This window comes from Convolutriloba macropyga, chromosome 15, assembly GCF_964194025.1.
Source record: "Convolutriloba macropyga chromosome 15, txConMacr16.3, whole genome shotgun sequence".
Lineage (NCBI taxonomy): Eukaryota > Metazoa > Xenacoelomorpha > Acoela > Convolutidae > Convolutriloba > Convolutriloba macropyga.
The window spans coordinates 1,943,773-1,969,818 of record NC_134482.1 but is presented as its reverse complement, the minus strand read 5'-3'; the positions used below and the strand labels follow the sequence as shown (position 1 = coordinate 1,969,818).

General features: G+C 34.2%; 1 protein-coding gene across 1 annotated transcript; it reads left to right on the top strand.

Moving 5' to 3' along the window:
- The first annotated feature begins 2,459 nt into the window (after positions 1-2,459).
- Positions 2,460-24,605, top strand: LOC142354615 (uncharacterized). Its single transcript, XM_075406952.1, has 4 exons — positions 2,460-3,835; positions 7,644-7,829; positions 23,007-23,189; positions 24,277-24,605. The coding sequence occupies exons 1-4, from the start codon at positions 2,786-2,788 to the stop codon at positions 24,556-24,558; spliced, it is 1,701 nt and encodes a 566-aa protein (XP_075263067.1). The 5' UTR covers positions 2,460-2,785; the 3' UTR covers positions 24,559-24,605.
- The last annotated feature ends 1,441 nt before the right edge of the window (positions 24,606-26,046 follow it).

Genomic DNA, 26,046 nt, shown 5'->3' with positions numbered 1-26,046 from the left:
GCTGGATCCTATAGTCTGTCAGTTTTTTAGATTTTCTGCATTCTTATTTCGACTGCTGCGAAGTGAAATAGTTTTGGTCCAATTCAGAAAAGATTCGAAAAGTGTCAGTTTATGAAGTCGAAAATATATCTAAGTTTGTTTTTAAATTGCAAATAGAGTTCTCTCGCCAATCTTCATATCCCAAGCGTTCACTTTGCATAAAATAAAATAAATACTTTTTTGGCACCAGCAGTTTTTTCATTCAGAATCCTTTAAAAACAATTAAAGATAGCTGGAGTAAACATTCGTAACATATTTTCTCCGTGCTAAAAAAATTACTCAACAGAACGGAAAAAACTTTTGCAATCGGCTGCACTTTGTACGCCCGCTAAAACTGTGCGAAAAGTTAGTTAACGACGTTTCAAAAGATTCCAAATTAGAGTAACTCACAGCGCTTCCTCTTGCAACGATACAATTTTCAAAAGTACAGTTAGATGAATTCTCAAAAAAAATATGGCGTTTTTTTTTAAAACAAGCTGCAAAAAAGTCACTTTGAAAAAATTTAGTGTTGTTGATCAAAATTTGCATCAAAATGCACAAAAAGTTTTTCCCTTTCTGGCAGAATGTTGTTTTTACTGATGAAACTAGAGTGCGCATCGCTATTGACTGGATTATTTTTCGAAGAAATTGTACGACAATTTTTAAAAAAGAACACGAAAAATTTTGATTTTGGACAAGCGATCACGTATGTTTTCCGGATGCAATACAATCAGATGAACGGAAACTGTTTTTCAGGCGTGTAAACAAGTTAAAAGATTTTTGAATATTCACGCAGAAGAAAAGTGGATTTTCACGGCCTTATCATTTAACAATCTAAAACTCCTGTGCATAAATCGAAGACTATCGAAATTTTTACAAGAAAGGAGTGCAGGGTACTGGAATGGCTGGTATACAGTCCAGGTGTTAATCCTTAGAAAAAAATATGGGCGATTTTGGAGCAGCCATTGCGAAAACAAAGTTGTTTTTGGAAAAATATTAGAAAAAAGGGTCCAAAGCGGCAGATGTCGTAACAAACATTTACGAAAACTTCACAAAGCATCTTACAAAAGTCAAAAAAAGCTAAAGGTGTAATGACGAGTTATTTGAGAGCAGATCTGAACTCAAAATGTATTATTTGATGTTCTTAATGCTTTTAAAAAATATTCAGTTGTACGTAGCTTTTTGGCACCTTAGTTTATGTGCATTTTCACTAGTTTTTCATTATTAGGATCATCTTTGTGAAACTCTACGGTTCAATTGAATCACATTTTAAGGCTGCTTTGTGTGGTTTAAGGGAGTCAACAATAATGATGAAGTTCAACAGTTCTAGAAAATTTTTAAAATCAACTTTTTGTGTTTATTGGCTGGATCCTATAGTCTGTCAGTTTTTTAGATTTTCTGCATTCTTATTTCGACTGCTGCGAAGTGAAATAGTTTTGGTCCAATTCAGAAAAGATTCGAAAAGTGTCAGTTTATGAAGTCGAAAATATTTCTAACTTTGTTTTTAAATTGCAAATAGAGTTCTCTCGCCAATCTTCATATCCCAAGCGTTCACTTTGCATAAAATAAAATAAATACTGTTTTGACACCAGCAGTTTTTGAATTTTTTTCATTCAGAGAATCCTTTGAGAGCAACTAAAGATAGCTGGAGTAAACATTCGTAACATATTTTCTCTGTGCTACAAAAATCGTTCAACAGAACGGAAAAAACTTTTGCAATCGGCTGCACTTTGTATGACCGCTAACGTCGGATTTCTTGGTTAACTTTACTCCAGTTTGTTACTATTTTCCACGATCATGTTATAGGATTTGGATATAAGGGTGCGTGTGAAAACTACCTGCAGTAAAAGAACTTAGTTCAAATAATCTCGAGGTTTCGATATATCCAAAACTGGTTTTCACAATAAATAACCTTTTTTCTATATGCAGCATCTAAGAGAGAAGATAGTGTCAATTAGACCGAAATAAAAGAAAGCCTAACTGGTGATTAATTTCAGAAATGTCCCACAGGACACACTTTTTTCGTAATGGAAAATATGGACTGTAACCATCTTCAAATATGCATTCCATAAACCAGGTGGACTGACCTTTGAAAACTTGGTAAGGCCGTAGTACGCCACAGTATAAGTATTCGATAAAACTGTACTAAGATGCTGTTAAGTTTTCTACGTTAAGCTAGAATTTAAAAAATTTGTACAATTTATTGTCGTCATTGACAATTTGTTAGAACGTCGTGCTGTTCAATCCGTTATTGAGGTATCACTATTATGCATGTCTGTAAATTATTTTTGATGATATCTGACATTGAAGCTAAAAAAGCATGCGTTCTTAACTATATTCACTCAAAATATTCTTTCCAATCTTGCAAATTAACTATGAACTTGTTTTGTTATCTTGTATTCTTGAGACTCCAATTTCAATCTACAGTAAATTTGAGAGTTATTAGTTATTCACTAAGTCTAAAACTTCTGAAATTTACTTACTAATCAAACTGAAAACAGCAGCTCTTAGATCTACAGAAATAATCAAGGTAGCATTAGTTCATCGACTTATGTGTATTTACATTCATGGAGGCGTGAACCTTCAAATGACCAAATAGATCTATGTTCATATTTAACACAAGCTGCAAAATACAAAGTCTTTATCTAAACCTCCAATCTAAATAACAGATATCGTAATTATATCATTAAAATAATAAAAACTCTCTTTATAGACGATTGAATTCATAACAAACTCATATTGTATAAAAAATCTTTGAAGCCCAACAATGGAAAATCAAGGCGAAAAACCCAAGTTATCCCACTTTTCCGGACCACCAACTCCAAAAGTCCCCCTTCCCGAAAACAAGAGCTATGCTGAAATAATTTTGGACAAGTTAGTTGATAACGAGGATCGAGTAGTTTACACTGAAATTCCTTCTAAACGACAAATGACAAGTGGCGAAATTCGAAAGAACTCAATTCGTTTAGCGTCGGTTTTATCTCATGAATTGGGCTACTCGAAATGCGACGTCGCCTGCATTTGTTCATATAACATACCGGAATTTGTGACAGCTATTTATGGCTCTGCGGCTGCAGGACTGACTTTAATGTTGTGCAACGCGCTTTATTCTTACTACGAAATGAACCACCAAATTGTCGATTCAAACACGAAGGTGGTTTTTGTGCCCGGTGACAAAGTTTTGATTGAAAAAACAGTAAAAGCGTGCGAGGGGACAAACGTGAACAGAATTATACTTATGACGTCAGCCGAAGATAGCGAACAACTTGAAACTGTGAAATCAGAACATCCGGCTTTGCAGTTTGTATTTCTGCAGGACTTAATTACTGATACCGAAAATGGTACCAAAAACCCCCAGCTGCCCAAAATTGACTGGGACTTCAAAAATGACACGGCTTTGATTCCATACAGCAGCGGGACAACAGGAAAAGCGAAAGGGGTGGTAATCAAACACAGTACAATGTTGGAACATATGAAATTTTTCTTCATATTTAGCAGAATGATGGAAGAATACGGGGTGAAACCAACTACCGACTTTTGTATCCCACCGATGTTTCATATATACGGGTTCATGGTTTGTGGACTGCTGGCGCCTTTTATGGGGTGTCACGCGTTGATGCAAAGACGTTTTAACTATACCCAAATGCTGGAGAGTATTCAGGAATTCAAAGCGAACAGGGTTTTCATGTTGCCAGCAGTTATGGTGCAAATGGCGAAAGATCCTTCTTTAGATCAGTACAATCTGACTTCTATCAAGTCTATTCTGTGTGGAACTGCACCCATGCCTAAAGAACAGCTGAAGACATTTCTTTCCAAGGTCAAATCTGTTCCCTTTTCCTTCCATTTTTTCAAGATGGTAAACTATTTCAATTTCCTTGGTAGCTACTTGTATAACTTATGACTACCTAGAAGTATAATACAAACCATATATGACCTAGTATGGTTACTAAGAATCTTATATGACCTAGGGAGTATGAAATTAAAGAAAGTTGTCTGATCGATGACCCGGGAGGTTATTAAAGGCGTAATCAGTGCATAAATGCATTTTAGTTCATGTGGCTATAAAAATAACAAGGCGGCTCGGTAATGTGCGTTCGCACATTAAGTTCCGACCCCGCTCATCTACATTTTTCTCTTTATTGTCTACCAAATGAGGAAGAGATAAAAAAAAATAACATATCAGCATATCGTTCAACAAACTACTAAAAAAATAAAACAATCAACTCTAGAGGGCCTATGAGACCTGTGGCTACCATAATTTGACTACCGGAAAAGACGGCAATAAAAATCAAATAGTTACAATATTAATTACGACCAAAACTCCTTGTCCATTTTTTTTGAAAACCACTAATAACCAAATCAAAACGGCATCAGATAAAATTTATACTCAGAGGATTAACCGGTACTTTTTTGGAACAAAATATGGGACTTTTTCTCAATGCGACTTGGTAACAAGTTGACTAGAAATGAGCAAAAGGGGCAAAAGTTTATTAAAACATTGCTTTTTTTAAAAAAAAGAATTAAATTCGAACTGATTAGAAACATTACACTTCAAATGAAATCAATGAGAGAAACATTTATACCTCAATAGAGAGCGACTGAGGCCTTTCATTATCCAGGATAAGTCATACGACTACAAAAAGAACGACAAATATAGGCAAAAAAGAAAATTTTGCACGAAAAATTATGCACGAAAACGATGTCCCCCCCAAGTCAATTAAATATTAAGCTGATCACTAAAAACAATAAAAATCTTCCTTTCCAATTTTTGCAGGCGACAACATTTGCAAGTCAAATGACGCCCATTATAGTGATACTGTGAAAATAAAACTAAAACCTACAAAAAGGGGCAAATTTGCAAAAATCACGAAAACTGGTTTTATGAGAGCTGGTTGTTCCAAGAAGACCATTTGAGGAAAATAAAACCATTATAAAGAGCAAATTTTATTTCAAAGATAAATGATGTGAATTGTATATAGGGATGCTTAGCTACAATTTAACAGAAATAAAATTGGCAGATCTCAGAAATCTATCTCTTTCTTTTTATTAAAAACAAATATTTTTAAAATTCATAGCCAACAAAAGCTTTCGACTAAAAAAGTAGACAGTTTGTCTTGCATACACTCGGAAAACTGATTGCAACTGTTATTAATGAGACTAAACCATAAGACCAACATAACATTAAATACAAGGTGAACTAATAAGCTTCACAAGCAACTTTACGAAACCACAGTTTTTAGGCCATTAAATTTATAACATATTAACCGCGAAAAAATAACATCTTCATTTGCGTCTCCTTTGATCATCATAACAGCTTTTTGTAAAACGACTATCGCAAAATGACAACAAAAAGAACCACAAAAACTGAAAAGTATCTAAATTTCAAAAAAATTCTTCTGAAACAAATTGTCTAAGCCCTGAAGACATCATCTAAAACGTTTAAACAACAGAAAAATTATTGTTTGATTCAACAAAACATTAAAAAAGCTCTAAATAATGATGCTAATTTACAAAAATGATACAACATAGTGAAAAATGAAAAAAACGCAAACCAGAACAAAAAGTGATAAGTTGAAGAATAGTATAACTCTTCTCTTAGAAATTTAATTCAAAAGTCAAAACATCCATTAGCTATTTACCGATATCAGTTACTCAGTTCATTTTTTTATCTACAGTTGGCCACTGAGACCTTTAATTACACAATATTTGGCATATGACAACAAAAATTAACAACAAATAAAGGGCAAAAATAAAAAACTACCAATTTCTGCAAGAGAACGGTGTCGCAGCCATTCAAACCATATATTACGAAAACAAAAAATATGCTCAGTTTCAAATGTTGAAAAGTTTTTTCAGTTAGATTGTTAAATAATGTAACAATTTACAAAAGAAACAAAAACAACAGCGAAAATGGGAAATTATGCACAAAAATCAGAAAAGTTTGTATGAAAACTCGTAGTACCAAAAGCACGAATACCTTCTGTTAAAGCAATCGGTCACAAAACTAGTTTGTATTCTATAAGGAGGAGACGTTGACCTGTACTTACTGAGAATAAGCAAAATGTGGACTAAAATAATATTGTATATAATAAAGAAATTGACAGGTTCGAAAAATCACAGAAATTTCCTTAAAACAAATACATTCAAAAATATAAGAGACATTAGATAACAAACCAATGAATAGAATAGGTTCACTTCCACCTCTTGAGGAAGACATTTAGATCTTTGAGTGGTTAAACTTAAAAATCAGACTGCCAAATGAATAACAATTAAAGGCAAAAGACGAATTCTAAATTAAATTTTACTAAAACTCTTCCCCACAGCCATAAAAACCCTTTGGTTCTCAGAAAACAAATTTACTCTACATTTGGCCTCAAATTTACGTAAATTGGAGCTGTCATCAACGGAGCTGTGAATAAAAAAATCTGTCAGTAATTAACATTAATAAAACAAAAGCAAAATTTTTTGAAAAATGGCAGCATCAAAAAAAAAACCAAATAGTTTCTGATTCTAAGAATCCATTTTATTGAACCTCTTCCTGATTTTGTCGCGCTCCCAGCAAGCCAACCAAGGGTTCCAAGTGTTTGCGAATTAGACCAATTGTTGAGTAGAATTCTTCAAATACTAAAAAAAACGACGATGCATTTTGTATAATTATCGAGTTAAATCTGCAAAAAACGGCAAAGTTTTAATTCCAGAAGACTTTCATGCGGCGCCTTATTAAAACTAGCGCTATTTTTGAGATTAGGCAGTCTGTTTTACGGTTTGTAGGTCACTAAGTCTGGCAAACTTTAACAAAGTGAACCAAAATGCATATTTTGTGCCATTTTTGATGAAAGAAGCTCGAATTTTGTAAATTTTATCAAAAATTTTAGTCAAAAAAACTTCAATGAAATAATTCAGCAACGCTCTTCTATCTCTAACGGTAAGAACAACACTCTGCCGTTAAAGATTTTAACTTATTTCGAATTATATTAGCGAAATTGTGCCAAATTTTAGCAAAAATTAATGAAAATGTGAACAAAAACAGTCGAATGTTCACAAAACTTTAAACCTCGATAACTCCGCGAAAAAAACGAAATTAAAAAAAATCTTTTTAATTTCGAATTCTACGCTGGACGAGCTTTTTAATGATACCACTCACAATTCTCTACGATGAATATATCGGTCGGCCAAAATTGACTGAACAAAGAAAACCAGTTGAGTATATAGTTCCTCCCTCCCCACTAAAGTGGGGGTCGGAACGATAACTTTGGGGTTCATGGATCTAGAAACAATGTATGTCGGAATAGTTTCCTCTGAACGAAGCTAATCGCAAATAAATTTTCGAACTTTATATATTCAATACATGCAAAGTGATTTCATTTGAGAAGCAAATTTGCGCCCTAGCAGCCATAGCCCATAAAAATCTGATGACGTATTCCAAAATTTTTCCGTATTTTTTAATGTGAAAATATCAAAAATTCAAAAATCTCAGATCTAACTAATTAGATGTGACAATTGGGCCAAATATTTCTTCTTTTTATTTGCACTTGGTGCATTTATTTAATAAAAGGTAAACTTATTGGAATAATTTTTTTGAGTAAAACATTCTGTCGGGATAAAGAGAACAATGTTTTCAACAGGTCAACAAGGAAAATCCCCCTTTGTTCACGAACGCATACGGCATGACCGAGTCTGGGGGTGCCACCATGCCCCCGGGTGCACCCATAGAGTATGTACTGAGCGGAAGTGTGGGTCAGATTTCAATGGGTACTGAAGGAAAAGTTGTGGATCTGGATACTCTGGAAACTGTTCCAATTGGAACTGAGGTAAATATATCAAAATCCAAAAAAAACAGGTTTTTTGGCTTGTCATACAGATGGCACTCATAAACGATAAACACTTAATTTCAAGTTCAAATGTGTTCTAGCGGTTACATGACAATTTACCCAATGCCATTTCAACCAATGCTCTTTTATCTTTTTGTTCAATTATCCGATGTTCAGTTATGATTGTTTCATATCTAGTCCCACGGGCCATCTAATTTCAACAATAGGGTAAATTGAAGTTGGCATTTGGTAAAATGGTATTAGATAAAATGGCAGGTTGCGTATTTTTGTTGTATAATCGAAGTTCGAGGAGCTCTTAATTAAGAACAGACATGAGTAAGAGTCAAGCTTATATCCTGATTTGCTTTATTTCCAGATCTATTTCACGCAGATCTTAAAAATAACTTACACAAAGATTTTTAAAACTAAACCGAAAAAACACTGGCAAATGTTGTCAGCTGTAACTACTTTGCTCTTTATAAAATAAATTCACCCCACGACTGTTATCAAATTTTATCAGACGTCCTGTTATCAAAAAAGAGAATTGCCAGAAATGTGCCCGCCTATTGAACTCCAGTTAGAAAATTTGTCTAAATTCTTGATCTAGTTGAACCAGCAAAATTAAAGAGAATGAGAGTAAACTGTCGCTTCGCCATCGATCCTTAATTTACTGTTGCTTAAAACACCTCAATTTACAAAGCAAGAACAATAAACAGAGTGAACAAAACTTAGCCTTACCGACAATAAATGGATGGTTATCGACAAAGATAATATTTTTTTTCAGAATTGTCATTTTTCCCTAGTAATTAACCCCCTGAAAAGTTAAAACGTTAACAAAAGACTTTGCTTTTAAAAAAGTCGTGGAAATCTGTACAATTGAAGCATAAGCAGTAAAATTTGTTTTTATTTCAATAGCCATGTTGCGTCAATTTACCTGATGCTGGGCGTGCGTTCACCTTCAAAAATTTTTTAGGTTACTGTCACCAAGTTAGCAATTGAAAAAAAACAGAGTAGAACTTTGGTGCAAAAACCGTTACAGAACAACAACTGATTCGGCCAAAGAAGGCAACAACAGTGAAGGCAACAACAACTGATCCGGCCAGGATAACGGAAACGTTGAGGCGTTCCGATGGAAGTTCATGTGCAAGTCACTTGACCTCAACAGAAATAGAGACTTTGAAATAACAAAAGTCAAAGCACAAAAGATATCTTTCAAACAAGTATTCTAACGACAGGGTCAAAAGGGATGAGCCTAACAAGATAGTTAAGAAAAAACATCCGACTGTAAAAACCGCACCATTGAGTGCCGGCTCAAGTCCTACGAGGACACGCAAGGCATTGGATGCTTTGAAATCCCCCAAAGGAGCACTTAGGTGCTATTGAATCTCTTTGCTGGAGAGGGAAGAAAGTCAAATAATACGCCTGACAATGAGATGTTTCACAAACACTATAAAAGCTTTTTAAAGCAAAGCTAAAACAAAGTGGGCAGTCCCTGAAGGATAACAGTGAAAATAGGGCAACTCCCACGTTCCTTAAAGTCTGAAGGCAACTTCAAGCTCTGAAGACGAGCAAAGCTCCTGCCCAAAGCGGCATCACTGGTGAAAGATTCAAGCTCTTAGAAAAGGATATTACTCCCGTCTTGACACAAACGTTCCGTAAGCTATGGGAAATAACAGAGTTAGTACCACAGAAGTTCATAAATTCCAAACTTATTATCTGTAAAAAAGGGGGACCCAATGGATCCCAGAGGTTACCAATCACTATTTACGCTCCAAACGGAAGATAAATTGCTCTGTAAAATCCTGAAAGAAAGGATGGATGAGATGACTGTAATGAATCCGGAGCGTTATCAGTTCGGCTTCACAAAAGGTCCAAGCACTCTTCAAGCTATTTGGCTGTTACGGAACTCAGTACAGACTGAAAGAGAAGAAATGAAAGACTTGTATATGGTGTTCATTGATCTAGTAAAGGCCTTCGACTCTGTAGATAGAGGAGCTCTGATGAAAAGACTGCTCCAAGACGGGATCAAGAACCCAAAGAGAAGTGTGATCTGGAAAATCTATTCTGGTGCGGAAGGCGTTATAGAGCAAAAGTACAAGTTTTCTCTCGAAAGAGGGGTGAGACAAGGCAGTGTCCTCGGACACCTTGCATACGCAGATGACCTAGTACTCCTCGCTAGTAGTCAGCCGGAACTGAAGAAAAGCAGTTTTTAATGAAAAAAAAACAAGTAATCCGGAATGGAAATCTCAATTCCAAAAACAAATGTTATGATAGTGAGTTCTGAAGCCACTAAACTCTTGCACTCAGATAATGGAATTGACGGAATGAAACTGCAAGTGTTGTCGAAGTTAAAATACCTTGGCAGTATTCTAACCACTGATATCAGAAAAGCAACTGCGTGTAACTGCAAAAAATCTAGATTGGCAATTGTAAAGCTCAGGGCAGGAATAGTCAGTATCATCTTGTTGCATAGCTTTTTGAAACAAGAATTATCAGGAAAACTGATATAGAGAGACTCAGTGCAGGGCTAAATAAAACACAAAGAATAGTCATAAAAATGAATGACAAAATGGGATGCCGATAAAAGTATTGAGCAAAGCTGTCCCACTAAAGGACAGAGACCGAGTTAGCAGTCCGAAGAGTCAATCTTTGGATAAGCCTCATTAATCGAAAAGTATCTGGGCTACTTTTGGTTTGCAAGAACCAAAAGACATATTCCAAAGACTGACTGAGAACTCTCAAAAACAACTCAAAGTCGAGACCATAGAAGAGTGGTGGATCGCGAAGCCAATTCGACGAAATATTCTGACAAGTTTGATACAACCATAAAATCTGTAGGCGAAAGCCCACAGATAGTAGAGTGTTCCGCGAGAAACTTTAGCTACATGTTTCCGACCACAAAAGAAATGAAGACATGTTAGAAACGAACATATTGAAACCGCAAAAGGAACAGAATTAGATCCAGAAAAGGTCGAAATACCAACGACATCACCGTTTTTCTGCGCCTTAAATGGCTACAATAAGTTTTACAAGACACTAGGGTGGAGGAAAGGTCACATGAGAAAAGCTCATCCCCAATGTGTGGTAGCAGAAAATCTGCAAAGGTTGCATGGTAAGGTAGTAAAAAGTTCTGAAGTTCTGATAGATCAAAAGCACACACTAGCTCAGAAATAACTGTGGACAAAAGCGGTCAAATGTTTCAATGCCCAAAAGGTGCTCGACAATATTATGCAAAAAAGAGCTTAGTCAATCATTGCTACGAGAAACATGGCTGGCCCTACAGTAAAGACCGAGAAGTCGGAAGGAGAGAGACTAGAGGCTCTCAACTCGATATTTCTCCTCTACCTAGAGATCCGGACAATTCGGGGCCCCGTCTCACGGGAGTAAAAGGATCTGATCTGATCAGTCTACTGTTACTAACCCACAAAGTTCTGATGACTATTTATATCCGGTTATGTAGCTTTTTGTTACCTACCAATTGGAGCGGCCATCGAACAAATAAAAGCAAATCCAATAAAAATTTGCATAAGTAATCTCTTTTCAGCAGCGAAGACAAGAGTTTTTGATAAGACAATTGATTAATTTGACAAATTTTTTTATAATGTTTATGTCTTATCAAAAGTAAGGATAAATGCTTAAATTTGATTTAAAAATTGGTTCAATTCTGTAACAATTGAATAGATCTCAACATTGCGGCATCATCTCGGTCTCAATTTGTAAAGGGTTTCATGCTATTGAAAATAAGTTTATAATACGTTTTTCTGAAAACAATTTTAATATATGCGCGCTGTCTGGTCGACTTCATTGACAGCGTCACTTATCTTCTTATTTAAATGCTAACAAAAACTATCTAGCTGTTTGGTCAGTCTAAGTTTAATTGTACAAAACTGAAATTTATGAACTCACGAAAATGACAAAGCGAGAACGTACGAACACTAATTTTTTCTCGAATTGTTCTTTCTCTCCTTTTACAAGCGTTTTTGAAAATCTGTCATTAAACAAACAAATAATCAGACGCAAGCAAAATATTTGAATCTTTTTTAACTTCAAAGTTTTATTCAAATACAAAAATACAACAAAGTTGAAAACCTTATGATTCAAGGAGAGTTGCCATCAATTTTTTTCTTTTGTAACAGAAAATTTAATACACCTAAATAAAGTGGGCACAAAATTTTTGATTATTGTCATGTCTAATTACGAAAAGACTGCTAGGATAAAAATAAAAAAGATTAAGATTACTAATATTTAATATTTCGGTTTTTTGTCAATAGCACCCCCATTTGATCGTAATGGAGGCCTTTTATGGTAGAAAGAATTCAAAATTGCAAAAAATTGGCTTCAAATGCTATTGCTAGAAAAATTATGTTCTATAAGAGAACTAACAATTCAAGCTCTTTTAATTTTTTTTAATTGATCAAAACTGTTTATTGAAAGTTATAAGCTCAAGAGGTTACTAATTTTGCCAAACTGATTGACCTAAACTTCATCAAAAGGCGGTTAAGTCAAATTTGGAAGAAAGATGTTTAACATAACTCAAAATTGCTATCCACGAGTCAAATGCCAGCTGATATAAATGGATAATTCTGCAAGAAAAGCGCTGTATGCGACCCAACTGTGTCGCTCAGTGAGCTTAAATAAATTAGTGTAACACTTCAACAGTTTTTTTTCTTAAAAATAATTTGAAAAACTAAAATGAGAACCGCAGTCAGATTTCTTATGGCAACGTTTCACAAGAATCCTGGCACAATCCTCACACTAAAAAACTCAACTTTCAAAATCAGCGCATTTAACACGTTTCTTACAATATTGTCTGAAAAACGTTACATCCATAATTTTTCACAAGTCCGTATATAATTTCCGCACTCAAAGAAAAACTACAAAAATTAAGCACTTTCAGCACATTTCTTGTATAATTTGAGCGCATTTCTTAAAAACAGAATTTGTTTAGCAACTTCCTCACTCACATTCAACTTTTTGAGAAACTAATACATTAAAAGATTGGCTTACACAATTCACGTTCACGCTTAAATTTTTTGTAAACTCGTTAAACAATTTCCACGCTACCAAACGTTACCTAAACTTACCATTTGTTATTGAGTAAAAGCGAAAGATTGCTATTTCTGAGAAATATAGTTGAACTGAAAGCTATAGTAAGTTCTAATATACGTAGAACGATAAAAAAAAATTCGCCTAACGAAATTTTAAGTAATTTTAATCATAAAACCTATCAAATAAGACTAGATTTGTGTCTATAATTTTCGTTTTTGTTGGATTCATCAGTAAAAATGGTGAACGGCGTAGAACTTATTCGTGATCAGACTAAATACGAATTAAATGAGCATCAAAAAATGCCGTCTGAAAACCACTTGTTGTAACTTTTACGTATTATGCTTTTGTTTATGTTGTTTTCTCTGAGATCTTCTGAATTTATATTTCGGTAGACTACCTTAGCTACACCACTTGCGGCATGCTTAATGCGTGGATTCATTATATTTATAGCAAAAAATTAGTACTCTTTCAACACCATACTTAGACCCATCCCACACTTTAAGAAATTGGTATATCGCACAATATTCTTTCATAATTTTCGCACAAGTTTCAAAAACCACTAATTGTTCATCAAATTATTTTTTCTCCTTCCCCAGTGACTCTGGAATTTTCATCGTATAAGATCTTGTTAGACCTTACAAGATAAAAACTCTTAGTAAGCATCTTATCAGATCTTACACGATACAGGTTCACTAAGGGCAGAATTTTTATCGTGTAAGATCTGATAAGATGCTTACAAAGAATTTTTATCGTGTAAGATCTGATAAGACATGTTTTAGTGATTTCAATATAACCGTATATAGTAGTCAGGTTCTATGAAAGCTAAATAAAAATCAGTCAACTAACAAAATCTGAAGCAAAAAATCTTTGTTGATTCTATATTAAAGGCATTTTTATTCTGAGTGCAAACTAGCTACTTTGGCTAAACTTAGCAGTCCAAAATCGCATTGGTTTTTAGGAACATTTTCAGCATAGTTTGATAATCACTGCCTCAGAAAAAGCCCCTGAAGCTCGAATAACTTTTTCACAATCTCTTATAAGTCTCAAAAGACAACAAAAGATATTTTTCTCTTTGTTGCTCTGACATTTAAGTGTTGCATGTTGTGGTTTTTTGACTACTGCTTGAAAGCAGTTGTCTTCAACATGAGGAACATAAGATTTTTTTAAGAACTTACACGATAAACAGTCCTAGTAAGCATCCTATCACATCTTACACGATAATAATTCCGCCGACATAAAATTTTTTTTATCGTGTAAGAGCTTATAAGATGGAAGTTTTATCGTGTAAGATCTGATAAGACGCGTATTTAAAGTTTTAATCGTGTACGATCTGATAAGACATGTTTTAGTGATTTCAATATAACCGTTTAAAGTAGTCAGGTTCCTATGAATATTAAATAAAAATAAGTCAACAAACCAATTATGAAGCAAAAAACCTTTGTTGATTCTATATTGGCGGCATTTTTTATTCTGAGTGTTAACTAGGTACTTTGGCTAAACTTAACACTCCAATATCCCTTCGGTCTTTGAAGAACATTTTCAGCCTAGTTTGATAATCACCGCCTCAGAAGAAACCCCTAACGCTCGAATAACTTTTTCACAATATCCTATAAGTCTCAAAAGACAATATAAGAGAATTTTCTCTTTGTTGCTCTGACATTTAAGTGTTGCATGCTGTTGTTTTTTGACTACTGTTAGAAAGCAATTGTCTGCAACATGAGGAACATAAGATCAAGAACTTACACGATAAACATTCCTAGTAAGCATCTTATCAGATCTTACACGATAATATTTCCGCTGACATAAAAAAAAATTTATCGCGTAGGATCTTATAAGATGGAAATTTTATAGTGTAAGATCTGATAAGACGCTTACTTAGAATTTTAATCGTGCAAGATCTGATAACACATGTTTTAGTGATTTCAATATAACCGTATAACGCAGTGAAGTTCCTATGAAAATTAAATACTAATCAGTCAACTAACCAATTCTGACGCAAAAAATCTTCATTGATTCTGTATTGGCGGCATTTTTTTCTGAGCGTTAACTAGGTACTTGGGCTAAACTTAGCAGTCCAATATCGCTTCGGTCTCCAAGAACATTTTCAGCCTAGTTTGATAATCATTGCCTCAGAAAAAGCCCCTAACGCTCGATTAACTTTTTCACAATATCTTATAAGTCTCAAAAGACAATATAAGATAATCTTCTGTTTGTTGCTCTGAAACTTAAGTTTTGCATGCTGTGGATTTTTGACCACTGCTTGAAAGCAATTGTCTTCAAAATGAGGAACATAAGATCATTATAAGATCTTACACGATAAACATTCTTAGTAAGCATATTATCAGATCTTACACGATAATAGTTTCACTGACATAATTTTTTATCGTGTAAGAGCTTATATGATAAAAATTTATCGTGTAAGATCTGATAATACGTTTACTTAGAGTTTTAATCGTGTAAGATCTGATGAGACATGTTTGAGTGATTTCAATATAACCGTATAGGTAGTCAAGTTCCTATGAAAGCTAAATAATAGTCAGTCAAGTAACAAATTCTGACGCAAAAAAATCTTCATTGATTCTATATTGGCGACATTTTTTTTCTGAGCGTTAACTAGGTACTTGGGCTAAACTTAGCAGTCCAATATCGCTTCGGTCTTCAAGAACATTTTTAGCCTAGTTTGATAATCACCGCCTCAGAAAAAGCCCCTAACGCTCGATTAACTTTTTCACAATATCTTATAAGTCTCAAAAGACAATATAAGATAATCTTCTGTTTGTTGATCTTACACTTAAGTTTTGCATGCTGTGGTTTTTTGACCACTGCTTGAAAGCAATTGTCTTCAAAATGAGGAACATAAGATCATTATAAGATCTTACACGATAAACATTCTTAGTAAGCATATTATCAGATCTTACACGATAATAGTTTCACTGACATAATTTTTTATCGTGTAAGAGCTTATATGATAAAAATTTATCGTGTAAGATCTGATAATACGTTTACTTAGAGTTTTAATCGTGTAAGATCTGATGAGACATGTTTGAGTGATTTCAATATAACCGTATAGGTAGTCAAGTTCCTATGAAAGCTAAATAATAGTCAGTCAAGTAACAAATTCTGACGCAAAAAAATCTTCATTGATTCTATATTGGCGACATTTTTTTTCTGAGCGTTAACTAGGTACTTGGGCTAAACTTAGCAGTCCAATATCGCTTCGGTCTTCAAGAACATTTTTAGCCTAGTTTGATAATCACCGCCTCAGAAAAAGCCCCTAACGCTCGATTAACTTTTTCACAATATCTTATAAGTCTCAAAAGACAATATAAGATAATCTTCTGTTTGTTGATCTTACACTTAAGTTTTGCATGCTGTGGTTTTTTGACCACTGCTTGAAAGCAATTGTCTTCAAAATGAGGAACATAAGATCATTATAAGATCTTACACGATAAACATTCTTAGTAAGCATATTATCAGATCTTACACGATAATAGTTTCACTGACATAATTTTTTATCGTGTAAGAGCTTATATGATAAAAATTTATCGTGTAAGATCTGATAATACGTTTACTTAGAGTTTTAATCGTGTAAGATCTGATGAGACATGTTTGAGTGATTTCAATATAACCGTATAGGTAGTCAAGTTCCTATGAAAGCTAAATAATAGTCAGTCAAGTAACAAATTCTGACGCAAAAAAATCTTCATTGATTCTATATTGGCGACATTTTTTTTCTGAGCGTTAACTAGGTACTTGGGCTAAACTTAGCAGTCCAATATCGCTTCGGTCTTCAAGAACATTTTTAGCCTAGTTTGATAATCACCGCCTCAGAAAAAGCCCCTAACGCTCGATTAACTTTTTCACAATATCTTATAAGTCTCAAAAGACAATATAAGATAATCTTCTGTTTGTTGCTCTGAAACTTAAGTTTTGCATGCTGTGGATTTTTGACCACTGCTTGAAAGCAATTGTCTTCAAAATGAGGAACATAAGATCATTATAAGATCTTACACGATAAACATTCTTAGTAAGCATATTATCAGATCTTACACGATAATAGTTTCACTGACATAATTTTTTATCGTGTAAGATCTTATATGACAAAAATTTATCGTGTAAGATCTGATAATACGTTTACTTAGAGTTTTAATCGTGTAAGATCTGATGAGACATGTATGAGTGATTTCAATATAACCGTATAACCGTATATCGCTTCCAATATCGTTAAATATTAGTCAGTCAAGTAACCAATTCTGACGCAAAAAAATCTTTGTTGATTCTATTTTGGCGGCATTTTTTTCTGAGTGTTAACTAGGTACTTTGGCTAAACTTAGAAGTCCAACATCGCATCGGTCTTTAAGAACATTTTCAGCCTAGTTTGATAATCACGCCTCAGAAAAAGTCCCTATCGCTCGAATAACTTTTTCACAATATTTTATAAGTCTCAAAAGACAATAAAAGATAATTTTTTCTTTGTTGCTCTGACACTTAAGTGTTGCATGCTGTGGTTTTTTGACAAATGCTTGAAAGCAATTGTCTTCAAAATGAGGAACATAAGATTATTATAAGATCTTACACGTTAAACTTTCTTAGTAAGCATCTTATCAGATCTTACACGATAATAGTTCCGCCGACATTAAATTTTTTTATCGTGTAAGAGCTTATATGAGGGAAGTTTTATCGTGTAAGATCTGATAAGACGCTTACTTAAAGTTTTAATCGTGCAAGATCTGATAACACATGTTTCAGTGATTTCAATATAACTGTATAACGTAGTCAAGTTCCTATGAAAGCTAAATAATAATCAGTCAACTAACCAATTCTGACGCAAAAAAATTTTGTTGATTCTATATTGGCGGCATTTTTTTCTGAGTGTTAACTAGGTACTTTGGCTAAACTTAGCAGTCCAATATCGCTTCGGTCTTCAAGAACATTTTCGGACTAGTTTGAAAATCACGCCTCAGAAAAAGCCCCTAACGCTCGAATAACTTTTTCACAATATTTTATAAGTCTCAAAAGACAATAAAAGATACCTTTCTCTTTGTTGCTCTGACACTTAAGTGTTGCATGCTGTGGTTTTTTGACCAATGCTTGAAAGCAATCGTCTTCGAAATGAGGAACATAAGATTATTATAAGATCTTACACGTTAAACCTTCTTAGTAAGCATCTTATCAGATCTTACACGATAATAGTTCCGCCGACATAAAATTTTTTTATCGTGTAAGAGCTTGTAAGATGGAAATTTTATCGTGTAAGATCTGTTAAGACGCTTAATTAGAATTTTAATCGTGCAAGATCTGATAACACATGTTTTAGTGATTTCAATATAACCGTATAACGTAGTCAAGTTCCTATGAAAGCTAAATATTAATCAGTGAACTATCCAATTCTGACGCAAAAACATCTTTCTTAATTCTATATTGGCGGCATTTTTTTTCTGAGTGTTAACTAGGTACTTTGGCTAAACTTAGCATTCCAATATCGCTTCGGTCTTAAAGAACATTTTCAGCCAAGTTTGGTAATCAACGCCTCAGAAAAAGCCCCTAACGCCCAGATAACTTTTTCACAATTTCTGGTAAGTCTCAAAAGACAATAAAAGATACTTTTCTCTTTGTTGCTCTGACACTTAAGTGTTGCATGCTGTGGTTTTTTGACCACTGCTTGAAAGCAATTGTCTTCAACATGAGGAACATAAGATTATTATAAGATCCTACACGATAAACGTTCTTAGTAAGCATCTTATCAGAATTTACACGAAATTAGTTCCGCTGACATAATATTTTCTTATCGTGTAAGAGCTTATATGATGGAAGTTTTATCGTGTAAGATCTGACCAGACGCTTACTTAAAATTTGAATCGTGCAAGATCTGATAACGCATGTTTTAGTGATTTCAATATAGCCGTATAAGGTAGTCAAGTTCCTGTGAAAGCTAAATAATAATCAGTCAACTAATCAATTCTGACGCAAAAATATCTTTGTTGATTCTATATTGGCGGCATTTTTTTTCTGAGTGTTAACTAGGCACTTTGGCTAAAATTAGCACTCCAATATCCCTTAGGTCTTGGAAGAAAATTTTCAGCCTAGTTCACCGCCTGAGAAAAAGCCCCTAACGCCCAGATAACTTTTTCACAATTTCTTGTAAGACCTAAAAAACAATATAAGATAATTTTCTCTTTGTTGATCTTACACTTAAGTTTTGCATGCTGTGGTTTTTTGACCACTGCTTGAAAGCAATTGTCTTCAACATGAGGAACATAAGATTATTATAAGATCTTACACGATAAACGTTCTTAGTAAGCATCTTAGCAGAACTTACACGATAATAGTTTCGCTGACATAAAATTTTTTTTAATCGTGTAAGAGCTTATATGATGGAAGTTTTATCGTGTAAGATCTGATAAGACGCTTACTTAAAGTTTTAATCGTGCAAGATCTGATAACACATGTTTTAGTGATTTCAATATAACCGTATTACGTAGTCAAGTTCCTATGAAAGCTAAATAATAATCAGTCAACTAACCAATTCTGACGCAAAAAAATTTTGTTGATTCTATATTGGCGGCATTTTTTCTGAGTGTTAACTAGGTACTTTGGCTAAACTTAGCAGTCCAATATCGCTTCGCTCTTCAAGAATATTTTTGGACTAGTTTGATAATCACGCCTCAGAAAAAGCCCCTAACGCTCGAATAACTTTTCACAATATTTTATAAGTCTCAAAAGACAATAAAAGATACTTTTCTCTTTGTTGCTCTGACACTTAAGTGTTGCATGCTGTGGTTTTTTGACCACTGCTTGAAAGCAATTGTCTTCAACATGAGGAACATAAGATTATTATAAGATCCTACACGATAAACGTTCTTAGTAAGCATCTTATCAGCATTTACACGAAAATAGTTCCGCTGACATAATATTTTCTTATCGTGTAAGAGCTTATATGATGGAAGTTTTATCGTGTAAGATCTGATGAGACGCTTACTTAAAGTTTGAATCGTGCAAGATCTGATAACACATGTTTTAGTGGTTTCAATATAACCGTATAACTTAGTCAAGTTCCTGTGAAAGCTAAATAATAATCAGTCAACTAATCAATTCTGACGCAAAAAAATCTTTGTTGATTCTATATTGGCGGCATTTTTTTTCTGAGTGTTAACTAGGCACTTTGGCTAAACTTAGCAGTCCAATATCGCTTCGGTCTTTGAAGAACATTTTCAGCCTTGTTTGATAATCACCGCCTCAGAAAAAGCCCCCAAACGCTTGAATAACTTTTTCACAATATCCTATAAGTCTTCAACGACGATATAAGAGAAGTTTCTCTTTGTTGCTCTGACATTTAAGTGTTGCATGCTGTAGTTTTTTTACTGCTGCTTGAAAGCAATTGTCTTCAACATGAGGAACATAAGATTTTTTGCAGAACTTATACGATAAACACTCCTAGTAAGCATCTTATCAGATCTTACACGATAATAATTCCGCTGACATAAAAAAAAATTTATCAAGTAAGATCTTTCAAGATGGAAATTTTATCGGGTAAGATCTGATAAGACGCTTACTTGGAATTTTAATCCTGCAAGATCTGATAACACGTGTTCTAGTGATTTCAATATAACCGTATAACGTAGTCAAGTTCCTGTGAAAGCTAAATAATAGTCAACTAATCAATTCTGACGCAAAAAAATCTTTGTTGATTCTATATTGGCGGCATTTTTTTCTGAGTGTTAACTAGGCACTTTGGCTAAACTTAGCAGTCCAATATCGCTTCGGTCTTTGAAGAACATTTTCAGCCTTGTTTGATAATCACCGCTTCAGAAAAAGCCCCCAAACGCTCGAATAACTTTTTCACAATATCCTATAAGTCTCAAACGACGATATAAGAGAATTTTCTCTTTGTTGCTCTGACATTTAAGTGTTGCATGCTGTAGTTTTTTTACTACTGCTTGAAAGCAATTGTCTTCAACATGAGGAACATAAGATTTTTTCAGAACTTATACGATAAACACTCCTAGTAAGCATCTTATCAGATCTTACACGATAATAATTCCGCTGACATAAAAAAAAATTTATCGCGTAAGATCTTTTAAGATGGAAATTTTATCGGGTAAGATCTGATAAGACGCTTACTTAGAATTTTAATCCTGCAAGATCTGATAACACATGTTCTAGTGATTTCAATATAACCGTATAACGTAGTCAAGTTCCTATGAAAGCTTAATAATAATCAGTCAACTAAGCAATCCCGAAGCAAAAAATCTTTGTTGATTCTATACTGGCGGCATTTTATTTTGAGTGATAACTAGGTACTTTATCTAAACTTAGCAGTCCAATATAGCTTTGGTCCTTGAAGAACCTTTTCATCCTAGTTTGATAATCAACGCCTCAGAAAAAGCCCCCAAACGCTCGAATAACTTTTTCACAATGTCTTATAGTCTCAAAAGACAATATAAGACAATTTCCTCTTTGTTGCTCTGGCACTTAAGTGTTGCATGCTGTGGTTTGTTGACTACTGCTTGAAAACATTTGTCTTCAACATGAAGAACATAAGAATATTATCAGATCTTACACGATATTAATTCCGCTGACATGAAAAAAATTTGATCACGTAAGATCTTATAAGATAGAAGTTTTATCGTTTAAGATATGATAACACGCTTACTTAGAATTTTAATCGTGCAAGATCTGATAACACATGTTTTAGTGATTTCAATATAACCAAATAACGTAGTCAATTTCCTATGAATACTAAATAATAATCAGTCAACTAACCATTTCTGAAGCTAAAAAATTGTTATTAATTCTATATTCGCGGCATTTTAATTCTGAGTGTTAACTAGGTACTTTGGCTAAATTTAGCAGTCCAATATAGCTTCGGTCTTTGAAGAACCTTTCAATCTAGTTTGATAATCAACGCCTCAGAAAAAGCCCCCAAACGCTTGAATATTTTTTTCACAATATCCTATAAGTCTCAAACGACGATATAAGAGAAGTTTCTCTTTGTTGCTCTGACATTTAAGTGTTGCATGCTGTAGTTTTTTGACTACTGCTTGAAAGCAATTGTCTTCAACAAGAGGAACATAAGATTTTTTTCAGAACTTATACGATAAACACTCCTAGTAAGCATCTTATCAGATCTTACACGATAATAATTCCGCTGACATAAAAAAAAATTTATCGCGTAAGATCTTTTAAGATGGAAATTTTATCGGGTAAGATCTGATAAGACGCTTACTTAGAATTTTAATCCTGCAAGATCTGATAACACATGTTTTAGTGGTTTCAATATAACCGTATAACGTAGTCAAGTTCCTGTGAAAGCTAAATAATAATCAGTCAACTAATCAATTCTGACGCAAAAAAATCTTTGTTGATTCTATATTGGCGGCATTTTTTTCTGAGTGTTAACTAGGCACTTTGGCTAAACTTAGCAGTCCAATATAGCTTTGGTCCTTGAAGAACATTTTCAGCCTAGTTTGATAATCAGCGCCTCAGAAAAAGCCCCTAACACTCAAATAACTTTTTCACAATATCTTATTAGTCTCAAAAGACAATATGAGATAATTTTCTCTTTGTTGCTCTGACACTTAAGTGTTGCATGCTGTGGTTTTTTGACTACTGCTTGAAAGCAATTGTCTTGAACATGAGGAACATGAGATTATTATAAGATCTTACACGATAAACATTCTTAGTAAGCATCTTATCAGATCTTACTCGATAATAATTCCGCTGACATAAAAAATTTTTATCGTATAAGATCTTATAAGATGGAAGTTTTATCGTGTAAGATCTAATAAGACGCTTACTTAGAATTTTAATTGTGTAGGATCTGACAAATTGTCTTCTAAGATCTTGTAAGGTGATGCATCTTCTTATCAGTTCTTATAAGACAATTTTGTGAAAAATTGGTCAGATCTTTTACGATAGAAATTCCAAAATCACTGGGATCAATTTAAACTTTTGCTGAAACTCACCATTTTCAGCGCATTTTTCAAAACAAAAGTTTAGTTTTTTGTTCTATAAACCGGGGTGCAAGACTGAGCATGGGTAGTGAATGCTTTGTAGAAAATTTGCTGAAGGTATGTTAAAAATAGGTTTTGCTATTGCCTTGATTAAATCGCCATTAATACCTCGCAGGGTGAGATTTGGATGCGATCGCCTGTCAGAATGCATGGCTATCTTAACAGAGAAGAGGAGACTAAGAAGACTCTGATGGCTGATGGGTGGGTGAGGACAGGAGACATTGGCTACTTCAATGAGGAGGGATACCTCTGGATCACAGACAGACTCAAGGAACTCGTCAAGTACAAAGGATACCAGGTGAACACATCTGAGAGCTAATTCCCAACAGTCCGCCGACAAAGCAATCCAATTTGCTGATGAGTAGTGGGTAATATGTGGTATTCAGTCACCTTCTAACGAAGGATGTCTGAATAACACATATTACCCACTACTACTACTACTCTGATGAAATTTACACTAATTAAAATGAATTTTAAACCCGGGCCGAGGTTTGGCGGTGAATTTTCGTCAGAAGGGCGGTAAAATGCGGTGAATTTTTATGAAATGCGGTGAAATACATTTTTCACCGCATTTCTTACAAAAATTTACTGCATTCACCGCATTTCTTACAAAAACTCCCCCAAAAACCTCAACTCGGGAAGATTATAGAAACGGCTACAAATCACCGAAAATGCCCACTTTTAAATCAATAATAAAATCACAGTTTCAACGATATTTTTCCATAACGTCAAAACAAAAAGAACCACTTACCACGGTTACAAAAAAGTCTCCATTGAAAAGTGCGTGCGTGTAATGAATCGACTATATCTATCAGAGGAAAGTTGTATGGGTGTGATGTAAAAAGGAAATAAAGAAAGTTAAATTCATTCGCGAGGTTATCAAATAATCGTTCTTCAGTTTTTTGGCTGCAGTTCTTCAGATAAAAATCTTCATCAAATCAAAATTTTGAATCTTGCCTGGGTATAGTTGCTTCACGTTGAATAGTTTGTTTCTGCACACTTATCAATGATTCATCATTACAGAATTATAAAAATAGGAAATTAAATCAATTTATTAACAGGTGAAAAGTTGCAATTATGGGCACAAATTCAGCAAGTCAGTAGGAATTTTCCCCGCCTTGATTTGTCATATCAATACCATATCACATTAACAATTTCTTTTTTCGAAACCGAACATCACTTTTTCGCTTCACGGGTCGAGGACTGACTCCTAATCCAAAAACTTTTTCCCTGTACAAACCGAACAAAAAAGACCGCTCAGCTTGCGTGCAACTAGCGTTCTACTGCCCATATATAATCAAAACTATGTACCTTAATAATGACAATATCAATACGTCACTTTCATCAGTCGCATTTTACAGTGGCAAAAATGAATTCATGCTTAGGTTCCTCCGGCAGAACTTGAAGATCTGCTTTTAACATATCCAAGCATAATAGAAGCAGCCGTGGTTGGGAAACCGGACGAGACAGCAGGAGAACTCCCCACGGCATTCGTAGTCCTATCCAAAGATGCCCACGCAACCCCAGAGGAAATCCAGGCCTATGTGAAAGAAAGAGCCGCCCCTTACAAACAACTGAAAGGGGGCGTCATTTTCATGCAATCCTTACCTCGGAATCCGACGGGGAAACTCCTACGCCGACAACTAAAAGAAATGATCCCGAAATAGACAGATCAATACTATCTATTGATGTAAATTAAAGAACCATATGAAGACTTTTAATAAAACAGAACCAGATTAAGGTGACAGACAAACCAGCTCTGATCAGTCTCTATATATATATATATATATATATATATATATATATATATATATATATATATATATATATATATATATATATATATATATATATATATGGGTTTGCCTACGGGGATATAGTTCGACCCAAATTACGGGCAATTACGGACATCTGGAGGTGTCATACCGGCACGCTAGTCTGGGCAATGGTCGGATAAAAGGTCTGATCTGAGAACAAAATCTGTATATCAAACCTTAAATTGCCGCAAAATTTGATTGTTTTCAAGATTACGGCTTCAACGAAAATAACACAAAAATTAGCTCGATGAACAAATTGAGGAAAAAGTGCAACAAAAACAGCATAAACACAAATATGATGGTCCACTGAAAGAGTGTCAAATTTGATAATTATGGGAAATTTTGTTCTAAACGTTTTGAGACCATTTTTAGGATTTCAGATTCATAGGATCTTCAATCACTTAGAACAATTGAAATGAACACTTTAAATTTTATTTTTAACCATCAAATCAACTACACAATTTACTCCGTAGAAATCTCACATACTCCTGAGCCTGAACAATCCACAGTCTCTGCACGAGCCATATATGGTTCCTTTCGTTTTTTTTCGTATTTTGTTATTAAAAACCATATATGTTCTGTCTTAAAAAAATGTTTCAAATGTGCTTCAACTCATTTCAGCATTGACTAACTATCTATTTTTCATAATAAGAATGTGCTATCTTCATTTTGAAACGATCTCCACTTGCACCTGGTATCTTTAAGCCGAGAATAGAAGCGCGTAGAGTTTTCGAAACAAAACCATGTCTCGATCCAATTCATTGTTGCGATGAATAATGGCATGAACCGCTTTATAGACACTTGTTCTGCTAATCTTTGCTAGAAGTTTGCAGTTGCTTTGACAATCATTCCAGTGAGACTGAAAACTAGTAAAGAAAAAAATATCTAACGTGTGGAAAAATTACTATTACCTGTTCCATTTCATCTGTGCATTCTCCCAGTACACCATGAGAATTTCGGTTGCAGATGATTACAAATGATTTTTTAAAAAAACTATCTACATGGTTAAATGTATGTTTTTCCAGTTGCATCAGCTGAGCTTGCAATTCAACTGTTACTAGCCCAGTTTCTCGTATTTCAACTAGTGAGTACAGAAACAATACCCAACGTACAGTTTTGTGATATGTAGCAAACCCAGACCGATTTATTACTGAAAAACTGACCTTAACAAAAAAATTTACCCAATTTGCAATGTAACAGTATCCATATAGCGTATTTACCGTTACAATAGCGGACTGCTATAAAAAAACTTTTGGACAGATTTGGAACCAGTGAAACGAACTAGGGCAGTCGTTACACCAGATGCTGGAGAAGAATGGGGAAACTAGGCATTCAATT